Source organism: Hyperoodon ampullatus (genome assembly GCF_949752795.1).
Source record: "Hyperoodon ampullatus genome assembly, chromosome: 4".
NCBI lineage: Eukaryota > Metazoa > Chordata > Mammalia > Artiodactyla > Ziphiidae > Hyperoodon > Hyperoodon ampullatus.
In genome coordinates, this window is record NC_136917.1 from 14,510,495 (window position 1) to 14,523,051 (window position 12,557).

General features: G+C 48.3%; 1 protein-coding gene across 1 annotated transcript in view; it reads left to right on the top strand.

Annotated features, from left to right (window-relative positions):
- Window positions 1-12,557, top strand: part of DOCK2 (dedicator of cytokinesis 2) — a gene marked incomplete at both ends in the record, with an annotated part of 408,698 nt that overhangs the window by 373,552 nt on the left and 22,589 nt on the right. Inside the window, 6 exons of the mRNA XM_079702106.1 lie at window positions 837-926; window positions 2,510-2,614; window positions 4,918-5,059; window positions 9,791-9,872; window positions 11,327-11,411; window positions 12,154-12,240. Of these exons, the coding sequence (XP_079558232.1) occupies window positions 837-926; window positions 2,510-2,614; window positions 4,918-5,059; window positions 9,791-9,872; window positions 11,327-11,411; window positions 12,154-12,240 (591 nt within the window). The remainder of the gene's footprint in view (window positions 1-836; window positions 927-2,509; window positions 2,615-4,917; window positions 5,060-9,790; window positions 9,873-11,326; window positions 11,412-12,153; window positions 12,241-12,557) is intronic.

Consider the following 12,557-nt stretch of genomic DNA (forward strand, 5'->3'; position numbering starts at 1 on the left):
AACACCGTTAAGAAGTGATGGGTATAAAGTTCCATTTACGCAAGATGAATAAATTCTAGACATCTTCTGTACAACATTGGGCCTATAGTTAACAATTCTGTACTGTGCATTTAAAAATCTGTTAAGTGGGTAGATCTCAGGTTGTGTCCTCACCACAACTTTTTTAAAAAGTGAGAGAAAGAGAGGGAAGAAAGTTGGCCAAAGGAAAAAAAGAAAGTGACGGACTGGCAGAGTGGAAAGATCATAAGAGCAAACATCAGGAGAACTGGATCTGGCCTCAACTCTGTCCCCAGAAACTCGCTGCCCTCTTACTTCTTTGTGAACCATTTCTCTTTGGGAAATGGGGTTACCACCTCCCTGCCCCACCTGCACACAGGGAGCTGAGGCAGTCAAATGTTCATTTACTGAACACTTCTGAGGGAGGGAATTAAGCACAAGGTCGAGGGTCACACTCAGGTGTGCATCCTGGCCCTGCTTTTGGTTGGGCATTTGACCTGGGGCAGATGCTCTGCTGATCTGAACCTCCATTTCTCACCAGGGAAATGCAGATGCTACTAGTCACCTCTCGGGGTGGTTGTGAAGATCCCGAGAGCATGTACATAAGTACTCAGCCTCGTCTGTGGGTGTTCCATTATTTATCACGAAACTAGGGTGAGAGGCAGAGGGTAGGTCTGCTTCCTGGGAAACGCTCAGCTCCCTGGGTGTGGGACTGGGTCCGGGCCGGAGTAAGGCCCGTGGCTCAGTCCCAGGAGAGAGCTGCCCTGGTCCCTTCCTTAGCAAGGGCTCTGCAAGCCTGGAGGTCCCCCTAACCGTTGTCTCCACGACCTTCCTCGTAGATGTGGGAAGAGGCCATCAGTCTGTGCAAGGAGCTGGCGGAACAGTATGAGATGGAAATCTTTGACTATGAGCTGCTGAGCCAGAACCTGGTAAGCTGTCCCCAGGGGGAGCTGACTGCCCTGGAGGCTGGGTGCTCAGGGCCTCGGCTCAGCAGAGAGGCTGGGGAGAGGAGGAGGCGGGGCGGGAAGCCACATGGGGTTAGGACACCAGGAAAGGAATGGAAGTAGGGCCTGAGCTGAGCCGGGCTGTGCTCAGCTTCTCCCTCCCGGTTAGGAATATTTCCAAAGGGAGGTCTTCTGGGAAAACTCATCAGTTTCTCAGATGGAGCGTTAAGTACCTGCTGGGCGCTGGGGCTGCTGCTGTTGCCCACCCAGTAAACACTGTGCTACATTTGCAGGAAGATTCCCACAAATCGATAGGCCAATTAAATAAAAACGCAAATGCGTGCTTTCTGATTAACAGGTAAATCACGTTAAAATGCTCCCCATCTGGCCATCCCCATTAGCTCCTCGAAGCTTGTGATTTGGTGGTGCCAGTGGAAAGTGGGGGGAAGCCAGCCTATCCTGCTTATGCTGCAGAGGCCAGGGCTTGGGGGTGGGGGTGACCCATGCAGGGAAAATGCAGAACTTTTTGGCTGCATCCCCCACTCTCTTCCCGCTGGCCTGAGAGCCAGGACCCCAGGGCCCCATCTGAGCCCATTTTGAGATGCCAGTCCAGCTGTTTGTAGGGAACTGTAAAACGAGAGTCAGAATGTTGGAAGAAGATTGATAGCTTTTTCTGGTGGGGGGATGGGCAAGGATTATAGTGTTCTAAGGTATGATGCAAACACACACACTACTTGCACCAAGAAACACTTATATCTACCTGAGTCTGTCCACATAGTTGTTTGTGGGTGTGGAGGCACGCATGCCTTCTAAACGTGTGCAGTGCACAGGCACACACAGAACACACATCCATGCACACACACGTACCCAGTATACATTCATGCACACGCTGATGGGCATGCACATCCATGCACCAAGCCCACATCACACAGGCTTCATGTCCAGGGCCTCACACATTTATCTTCCATGTTGTGTCCAGTTTAAGATGCACCATTCTATTTTACATGCCCCATCATGATTTCTCTCCAGTTAATAGCAATTGGGAGATGCCATTAGGTGTAAAGTAAAACACAAACTATTTTCAAAGACGTTAAAATATGAAAAACACACACCTCTTGGAATTGATGAAATATGTTAGGTGTGCATACACAGGAAGACATCTATATCCAGAAACACTTATCCATCCATAGGCTGTCACAAACACACTTCCAGTGAGAGTGGAGTGACGATGCTGCTGGGGGCTCTGAACAGCTGGCTGGATTCAGTTCCGTACTTCCTGGCTGCGCTGTGAGATACCATTTCTTTATCTGCAAAACAGAGATACCATTCCATGGGATTGTCATGAGGGCAATGCAAGTAAATGTGCTGGTGCAGGTAGAGTGATTAACAGGGTATCTGGTTACAGCTATTACTGTTATGATTACAGACAGTTCCATGACTCTGCAAACATGTGCACTCGGCACATTGGTTCTGGTGGAATGATCCCATCTTAACTGTGGCCTCTCGGAGTTGAATATGCCTTTAATACACATCTGTGTTGCCACAAGCTATGAGTTTTCTTCTTTCAGGTCCAGCAGGCAAAATTCTACGAAAACATCATGAAAATCCTCAGACCCAAGCCAGACTACTTTGCTGTGGGATACTACGGCCAGAGTTTCCCCTCCTTTCTCCGGGTAAGTCTGTGGGTGATGCAGACACAGGCCAGGGACCCGCGGCCTTGGCATCCCGGCTCTCCCTCTGTGCTTTGAGGCTCTGCTTGTGCTCAGAACCTGTGCCCTTCTCTGTCTGAACGCTGTCCCCACCTTCACACACTCCCCAATCCCCCTCCGTCATCAGCGCCTCAGCCACCCACCCGCCGTGTTTCTCTACATACACAGCAACCAGAGCTGCCTTGTGAGGTAGTGAGCACCCCGTACTGGGAATGAGGTGCTCAGAGAGGCTGGGGGAGCTCTGCTACCCAGCAGGCCCTGCAGAGCACTGGTTCTCAGACCTTTTGGTCTCAGGGCCATTTTCTCTCTGAAAAATGATCGAGGCCCCTTAAGAACTTCCGTATTTGTAGACTTTATCTGTCTACATTTACGATACTCAAAATTAAAGCTAAGAAGATTTTTAAATGCAGTTGTCCCTTGGTATCCACCAGGAATTGGTTTCAGGACCCTCTGCAGGTACCAAAATCCAGTACTCAAGTCCCTTGTATAAAATAGTGTAGTATTTGCATATAACCTCCTAAGTGCTTTAAATCACCTCTAGACTACTTATAATACCAAATACAATGTAAATGCTATGTAAATAGTTGCTGGAGTGCAGCAAGTTCAAGTTTTGCCTTTTGGAACTTTCTGGATTTTTTTTTTCAAATATTTTTGATACACGGTTGAATCCATGGATTAAGAACCTGAAGACACGGAGGATAAACTGTATCAATTTATTTAAAAATAAGAAGAATAAACCCATCGTATGTTAACATAAATTAGATCTTTATGAAAATGGTTATATTTTCCAATAAAAAATTAGTGCAAATAGTGAGATTGTTTCATATTTTTGCAAATCTCTTAAATATCTAGATTAAGAGAGGGCAGCTTAGATTCTTATATCTGCTTCTGCATTCAATCTGTTGTGATACCACACATCATGCAGCCTTAAATGTATACTCATGAGAGAATAAGAGTGAAAAAGGAAAATGGCTATTATGATGAAAAGAGTTTTAATCTTGTGAGGCCCTGACGGGGTCTTGGGGACCCTTAGGGATCCCTGGAGCACAGTGTCTGAACTGCTGTTTTCCTGGATTATTGATTCATCATGGAGAGAGTTGCGTTAGGTCAGCTGAAGGCTTCCCTTCTGGTCTTTGAGTCTGTGGTTCAATCCTGAGGTCAGGGAGATACAAAAGAAACCTGACCTCACCTGATTGAGTCTCGTCAAGGAGATAAACCACTCACCATTACCAATCGGTGTGGCAGTCAGGGTGGCCCTCCGGAGAGAGCTGCAGAGGGGGGAGCTAGTGAAGTTTTCCTGCGTGGAATAGAGATGACTTCCCACACCTGATCCTGCATCACAGACCCCTGGGGAACTTGTTAAAAGTTCATGTTCCTGGGTCCCACTCCCACAGACTCCATTTCAGCAGGTCTGGAGTGAGGCCCGAGAATCTGAACTTCTAGAAGGCTCCCAGGCTTTTGTGATGAGAGGCCAGGTTTGGAAACACTGATATATAAAGGTCAGTGGCAGACATGGGTTTGGACAGAAGAATTTAGGGGCCATCAGAGGCAGCACAGTGGCACAGATATGGTCTAAAACAGGGTTTCTCACCTTCAGCTCTCTGGACATTTTAGACCAGGTAACTCTTAGCTGTGAGGGCCTGTCCTGTGCATTGAAGGATGTTTAGCAGCATCCTGGGCCTCTACCCACTAGGTTCCAGTAGTGGCCCTCTCTGGAGCTGTGACAACCAAAAAATGTTTCCAGGCATTGCCAGCATCCCTTAGGAGGCAAAGTCACCCCCTGTTTGAAAACTACCAGTCTAAAAGAAGCTAACATGGTCAAGGAACAATAAAGAGTGTGTTTCCATGGATCCAAGTGATGAAGGACCTGAATGCTGGTCCCTTCCAGCCCACAGGTCCAGCCCACATGGTCCATTAAAGGCAGGAGGGAAACTTGGTGGTCATGTAAATGGGAGAGTGGGTGTGACACAGTGAAAGCTGAGTGAGGAATTACTCTAGAAGCTGCACATAAGATTGTTTGAAGAAAAAGTTCTCAGCATGCATGATCTCCTCTCCCTTTAGAACCCATCTTTTTAAAGAAGTGGTGCGTCTAGCTAGAAGGTCAGTGACTTGAGCTCTTCCTTTCTTTCCCTTGGGGAGAAACAGAGTGGAGAGATCTATAGAAGGTCACCACCGCCCTGTGCTCATGACAAGCCTCCCAGCTTTGCTTGAACCATCTCCTCCAAGCCTGGGCCCTGGGATCTCTGATGGGTGTCATTCCTCTGCAGAACAAAGTCTTCATCTATCGAGGGAAGGAGTATGAGCGAAGAGAAGATTTCCAGATGCAGCTGATGAGCCAGTTCCCCAACGCAGAGAAGATGAACACAACCTCTGCCCCCGGGGATGATGTGAAGAATGCCCCAGGCCAGTGTATCCTTAAAGAATGCCCCAGCCAAGGGCCAGGCATGGGCAGCAGCCCTGCCAGGACTTCAGTCCACAGAGCCCCGTCTTAGAGCTCAGAACTGCTGCCAGAATCATTGCAGTGGTGCCAATATTAGTGTCCAGTGTGGGATCCAAAAAGAACCCATCTCAGGAAACTCTAAATGTTGCATTCATTGATAAATTCACTCACTCACTCATTCCTTCATTCTTGTGATGAGTACTACCAGCCCTGACTCTGCCAAGCCTTGTGCAAGGCATTGGAGACTACACTCACAAAGCGGTTCTACCTCCAGGGAGCTTTCAGTCTAGCAAGTAAAAGACGTTGAACAGCTAATTGCATTGTTAAATTTGCATTTAGAAAAATGTGATCAATGCTAAAAGAAAGCCCTTCAGCTTGCCGTGATTGGGAGGGCAGGGAACGCTTCCTTGAGGAAGGCGATGTTGAAGGTGGGTAATGAGCCAGAGGTTAGTGGGAGGTGGGAAGAATGTCCCAGACAGAGGGAAGAACCATCATCCGCAAAAGCAAAGGTTCCAAGAACTGAAATGGTGCCCCATGGCCCTTATAATAAAATCAAAACTGACCAAGGCCTGCAAGGCTGTCTGTCCATCATCTGACCCCTTCCTGTGTCTCCCATGTCATCGCCCCCGACTCTTCCTTCCCTTTCTCTCTGGCCACACAGATCTTGTCTCTGTTCCTTAAACACACCCAGCTTGTTCCTGCCTCTGGGCCTGTGCATTTTCTCTTCCCTCTGCTTGGAATGCCTTTCCCCCAGCTCCTTTGTCACCCATCAGATCCTAACTCAGTGTCACCTCCCACAAGAGGCCTTCCCTGGTCACCCTATCGGAAGGCTTCTGGACTCTGTTATCTCAAACCCTGTTTGTTTGCTTTAGAGAATTGATCTCAATCTGTCGTTATCTGTTGTGCTTTCAAAGATAGAACTAGAACAGAAGCTCTGGGAGGGCAGAGACCTGAACTGCCTTGCTCACTGCAGTAATCCCCAAAGCCAGCTCTCAGAAAATACTTGCTGGTTAACAGAAAGAGAAAGAAAACAAGAGAGAAGGAAAAAGAAAGAGGAGATAGATAGAGAAAGGAAGGAGGGAGGGAGGCACCGATGGAGCCAGCTCTCTGGAGCACACGGAAGGCCAAGGTGACAGGAGATGGTGCTAGTGAGGTTGGGTAGAGCCTGCTGGAAATGGGCTCCATTGCAGCAAAGCATAATGTTCATAAGGCCGGTTCTGACGCTGGGCTGGGTCAGGGCTCGGGGTCAGAGAGGGTACAGACCTCAAGGATAAGGCAGACAGCTGAGCGATGGGGGAGGGGGTACGTTAACCTAGCCTGGCTCCTGTGTTGCACCCTGTAGCACAAATTAAGTTACATCCTTTAAAATGGGGCTGACAGATCGCATGGCCGGTCTGCTAAGTCTGCCGAACCTTAATCCAAATATTCTCCCCTCGGGTGATAAATATGCATCTGTAACCTTTTCGTTGTGCCCGCCTGCCTTTCAGGCCTGCTCTACTATGGTTGTTTGCAGGAGGAAATGCAACCGGTGGTGGGCCTGGCTGGTTACAAATGGGAGTTTGGTTATAGGCGAGACATGGGATTAGTACTAAGGCCCTTCTAAGTGGATATCCTGGTGTTGAACAACTCTGTGACCTTTTAACTCGTGGTGGGAGGGGAGAGCCCGTGTGACTGGGCCACGTCATTATACACAGGCTTGATGCAGCTCCAGGAACCAGGTAGAAAAGGGAAAGCGGGAGGGCTGACATCTGCTAAATACCCTCTTTATGCCACACATGAGACGGAGTGTCCTGTAACTACTTTTTCTAATCCCCATACCACCCTCTTAGGTGGGTATTGATTTTCCCTATTTCATAGAGAAGGAACATACAGAGCAGAGAGGTAAGGTGGTTTGCCTAGGGTTACAAAGCTAGTTAATGACGGGAGTTGAGATTTGAACCCCAAGATCTGTCTCAAAGTCTGCATTCTTTCTGTAATGCCCTTGTTTTGTTTAAGATGAATGAACAGAATGTTCTTTATTAACTATTGTAACATGATAGCGTACCAGGCATTTTCATGCCTTGTTTCATCTTTATCCTCATAGTAATCCTGTGAGTTGGGTAGTATTACTCTGCATTTTGCAAATAAGAAAACTGAGGCTCAAGAAAATGTAAGCAGCTTACACCAGGTCCCAGGAATTGATGGAACTAGGATTTGAACTCGGGTCGGATTTTTGCCAAAATCTAAGCTCTTAAGGCTCTGTTCTCTTGCCTTTACGTGTTGCAAAGCTGACAAGCAGTTTGAAAAGGGGACAGATCTCATGTCTTCTCACTTAGGTATCCAAGTAGTGGAAGACATTTGAAAGCAAAGGTCTCTTTGTTGGGTGTCTCCTGTCCCCCGCCCTCTCCTCTGCCTAGACCTTGGGGCTACAGTTCCATGTATAGATTCAACATGGTTCCATGCATACATTCAACACATGGTGAGAGAGTCAAGCCATGCATCCTGCTGGATGTGATCGGAGGGCTCTGATGTCACTGGCTTCTCCAGGACAGGTTTGGATTCTTCTCTTGGGCCAAGTCCAATTGCTAAGATCAGTAGACATGGTTTAGAACCTACTTTAAAACAGGGGTTGGCAGACTTCTCTGTAAAGGACCAGATAGGACATATTTTAGTCTCTGTGGGCCATGTGTCTCTGTCACAATTACTCAACTCTGCTGTGGTGGGAGAGCAGCCGTAGGTAGTACATAAATGGACGGGTATGACTGTGCCCCGATAAAACTATATTTATGAACACCGAAATTTGAATTTAATATATTTTCACACGTCACATAATACTCTTTTTTTCAAATATTTTAAAATATAAAAAGTATTCTTAGCTGTGAGCCATACAAGAACAGGCAGTGAGCAGGATTTGACCCGAGGGCCATAGTTTGCCAGTCCTGCTCTAGACTTAATCCAGGGTGATTTCCCTCCCAGAGAAGGCTGTTTGCTATTTGACTTGAGAAGGAAGGTAGTTTTCCTGAGTATGGAAATCCTTCCAGTGAGGTTTACTCATTTGTGTTAAGTATTGCTCACTCTTGCCCTCTCCTCTGTGTGTGTGTGTGTGTGTGTCTGTCTGTCTGTCTGTCTGTCTGTGTCTCTCTGTCTCTCTCTGAGGCACTCTCATTTAATGTGGAAATACTCTTAAGAGGTAAAACAGTTAAAGCCCCAAGACATTAGTATGAAGTGAACTTATTGGGGGAGGGGGATTACATTTAACTTGGAATTATATTTTGGCCATTTCTTATGTGTGAAAGAGCACTAGCCTCTGCATCAGAAAGCTCACAGTCTGGTGGGGAAGCAACAGAAGGGAGAGGAGAGGGAGCTGGAGAGATAAGAGTCCTAAGTACAGATGCGTTGCTTTGGAGGGTCAGGAAAGAAAAGGACACCTGGATGAGGATAGATTGAATGTTCATGGAGCTATGGGGAAATAGTCCAAACAAAGGGAACAGTATAGTCTGTTGGATACTCAGAGATAACGGTGGGAAATGAGTTGGAATCATATTAGAATATCTGAATACTCCATATTCAAATATTGCCATTTTTGAATTCCAACAAGAGGAGTCTGTGTTTCCTTAGTTGGCAGAAGTGTCAGGCTTAGGGGAAGAGTGTTTGGAGTTATGGTGGTCATCAGGTAGAATAGAGGGATGAGAGTACTTGGATACCTGAAGAAGAGAGATGGGTAAAGAAGCCATGGAAGGTAGGGAAAGGGAAGTAAGGTCCAGGGATGGGACCAGTGACTACTGACCTTGTTTATTTGGCTTGCCATATTATTGATTTACAATGAATAAAGGTCTAGAATAGGCATGACAAAGATCTGGCACACATGGTGCCTCTTCTGTATCCTGTGCCCATGGCAGGCATCACTAATCGATCATGGAACTCTTTCCCACTGAGCCTGGACATGGCCTTACATTCCTGCCCCAGACAGTTACTCTCAAACTTTCAGATTTGGAGTACAAAATGAATGTATTTGCCTTCTCTAAATCAGTGCTTCTCAAACTAGAGCATGCATATGAATCACCTGAGTATCTTATAAAATACAGACTCTGATTCAGTAGGTCTGAGGTGGGACCTGAGATTCACCAGTTCTAACAAGCTCTCAAGTGATGGTGATGCTGCTGGTCAGAGGGCTGCACTGAATAAAAGTCTGGAATCAAAGAACCCTGAGCTCAGGGTTAAAAGACCCCAATACAGGCCCTTGCTCTGTGCTCACAAGCTGTGTGACCTTCAACAGGTTGTCCAGCTTCTTTAACCTTGATGTCCTTGTCTCTGGAAAGTATGATTTACGTTAACGACACTGCTCAGCAAAACCGGAGAGATGAAAGGAGACTGTGGGGAGATGAGCGCTGCAGTTGATGGACAGCTATAAATGCATTAGGCCTTATTCTTGCTAATGATAGTAATATAGCAATGATAATGAGAATTAAGGACTACTAACCAACTGTTAGCAGAGGCTGAGCCCTGGCATGGGTTGCAAGTGACAGGTAGCTCTGATAAGGACCACGGTGACTGCTAACTGGTCACTAGGACCTAGTTGGCAGCCAGCACCCTGAGGTTGGTCACTCACTAAAAACTTGGGTCCAGAAGGACTGTCCTGGGAGGTCTCACCTGGGACCTGCTGTGCTTGGAACTGTCCCCCCGACCGAGACGTTGTGAGCTCTTAACTGCAGGAATCACAGACATCCAGTGTTTCACTGTCCAGCCCGTCTTGGATGAACACCCAAGGTTCAAGAATAAGCCGGTGCCTGACCAGATTATGAAGTAAGCCCCACAGCTCAGGGGAGGGAGAGTTGGGGAGGAGCATCCCATGGGGCTGCCAAGCCGAGCTGGTGGCAGGACAGGCCGTGGTGTCTTCTAGTTCCTTCCCTATCTTAGCCAGCCTGTCCTCCCTTTTCCTCTTGGGAGAAGCATCGCCTCTCCCATGACCCCTCTGGGCTCTGCCCCTGAAAAGGCTGACACCAGAGATGGCCAGGGGGGAGCGACTCGCCTTGTGGCAGAGCGAGTCCTCAGGAAGCAGCGCTGGGCTTCGCTGAAGTGGACGTGGAGAGCCGGTTGCTCAGGTTGATCCCAGAGTGGCTCCAGAAATCCACAGCCAGAGAGCATGGGCAGACAGGCGACAGGCAGGTGGGAGACAGAGGGACGGTGCTCAGGCCGAGCACTTTCTCCAGAGGGACGTCTTTTAGGCATCTGTTAAGGTCGTGCATTGACAATGGTTGTGTTCAGGTTACGATGTAAAAAGGGGACATTAGAGGAATTCCCTGGCTGTCCAGTGGTTAGGACTCAGCGCTTTCACTGCTGAGGGCCCAGGTTTAAACCCTGGTTGGGGAACCCACAAGTTGTGAGGCACAACCAAAAATCCCACAAGTTGTGAGGCACAGCCAAAAAATAAAATAAAATAAAATAAAAAATAAAATAAAATAGGGGACATTAGAGGAAGCAGCATGAAGGCAGGTGTGATCTGTTTAATACCAGATCGCAAGGTCAGGGATGAGGCAACAAAGCAGGGCATCTGTGGGATCTGCGGGGCACCACGCTGCCCCCCCTCCAAGCTGTCTGACTCACCCCACTCAGGCCCAGGCACCCAGTTTAGCACCTTGAGTAGCTTAGGAAAAGGCCTCTCCTCTGGGAAGACCCGTTGGAAGCAGGAGCTCCTTTGTGAGAGGAAAGGCCTGTTCCTGCGGGGAGAAGCAGCCTCACGCCAGTGCAGGCGGCTGAGCAGATACTCAAGCTCAGCTTGGAGCTCAGCCTCCCGTCACCTCTCGGTCAGGCACCCTTGGGCAGGGGATGACCACCATACAGCTAGCAACATGCTCTGCTGGTCCTGATGTTAGAACCGCCCTAGAGGTTCAAGGGAGAGTGATTTGGGGGATGGCTGGGACACCTAAAGAGATCCTTGGAAGATACCCCTGAGACATTAGCCTAGGACCTTAGATGTATCCAGACCCTTCATTGAGGTCACAAGAAACAATAACCCAGGCACCACTTTGTGCATTAATGATAGAATTCCAACTTTGGGGGTACCCTAAGGGGTGCTATGTTCTCATGAGGGCATAAGACCGACTAGCTTCTAAATCATCTTACAAGGAAAGCCTGGATTTAAATGTTGCAGCAAGGACTCTGCCAGACCTGGAGTTTACTGTAGTGGGCCTCCCTGGACAGTACAGGGTCAGGTCAGGTTTTGCTATCAGGAGCCTCAGCCTCTTCCTGTCTTGCAGCTTTTATAAGTCCAACTACGTGCAGAAGTTCCACTACTCCCGGCCAGTGCGCAGGGGGACCGTTGACCCTGAGAATGAGTTTGCCGTAAGTATCTCCCCTCCCCTACTCTTTGGCAGCCTTGATCGTTGCCCAGGGCCTCCTTTACCAACCAGAGCCTGCACCTGCCAGAATCAGAATTGGGAGGGCATCTGATCCAAAGCCAAAGGAAGGAACACTAACTTCCATTGGTACGATGACACGCATTCTCCAGGCTCTTCCGTTGGGTTTGTCTTCTCATTTCTTGATTGAGCCTCTCCACTCTCAAGATAACGACCCAGGCCTGGCGTGAGATGCACCTTTCAACCACAGGGAGTTCACAGTCCCCAGTGCCACTGTGTGTTTCCCAGCCAGGACCTACCTGTCTTCTATTCCCGAGGGCCGAGGCTGGCACGAGGAGACAGCTCCAAGTCTCTCTCAGCTCTTTCCCTTGGACTGTGATTCTTTGCACTGGGGGAGTCACTGCCCCTTGAAGAGTCTGATGAACACCGTAGACCTCCCCCCAGAAAATGCAGGTGGATGCATTCAATATTCATATGCATTCAAACTTCTGCCTGTTCAGAGACCCAGGTTAAAACTTACTGGACCTAAATCCAGGGAAAACTTAAACTTCACCTTGGGAAAGAATTCTTCAGGGTAAGGTGGGAGTGTATTTCTGAGTCTTGTAATTTTTATTCTGATTCCGGGTGGATAGGAGGCCTGGGGGCCTGGCTGGGTTCCCACCAAATTCTGATGGTCAGGTTTCATGTGTATTACTTTCCTGCCCTTGCCACCCCTGCCCACGGGACAGTCGATGTGGATCGAGAGGACCTCCTTTGTGACCGCGTACAAGCTTCCGGGCATCCTGCGCTGGTTTGAGGTGACTCACATGTCCCAGGTGAGTCTGTGGGGCTCAGGAGGCTTCTGAGACTGGAAAAAGGGAAATGCTTTTGTTCAAAGCCACTGTAGGAGTCCATGAATTCTGGTGCAGGAAGGGACCTGAGGCAGCATCCAGTTTACCTGCTTTCAATTTTTTTTTTTAAGCATCAGATAACGTTTTTTCCCCTGCAAATGAAAGGTACCATAGAATCTGGTAATAAAGCTGATGAATGGGGAGCTTCTGTGGTTGGGTGCAGGGGGAGGAAGAGGGCCTGGAATTCAATCGACACAACCACCCTCTCATATCCTCCCCTCCCAACAGCCCTTTGGGGACCC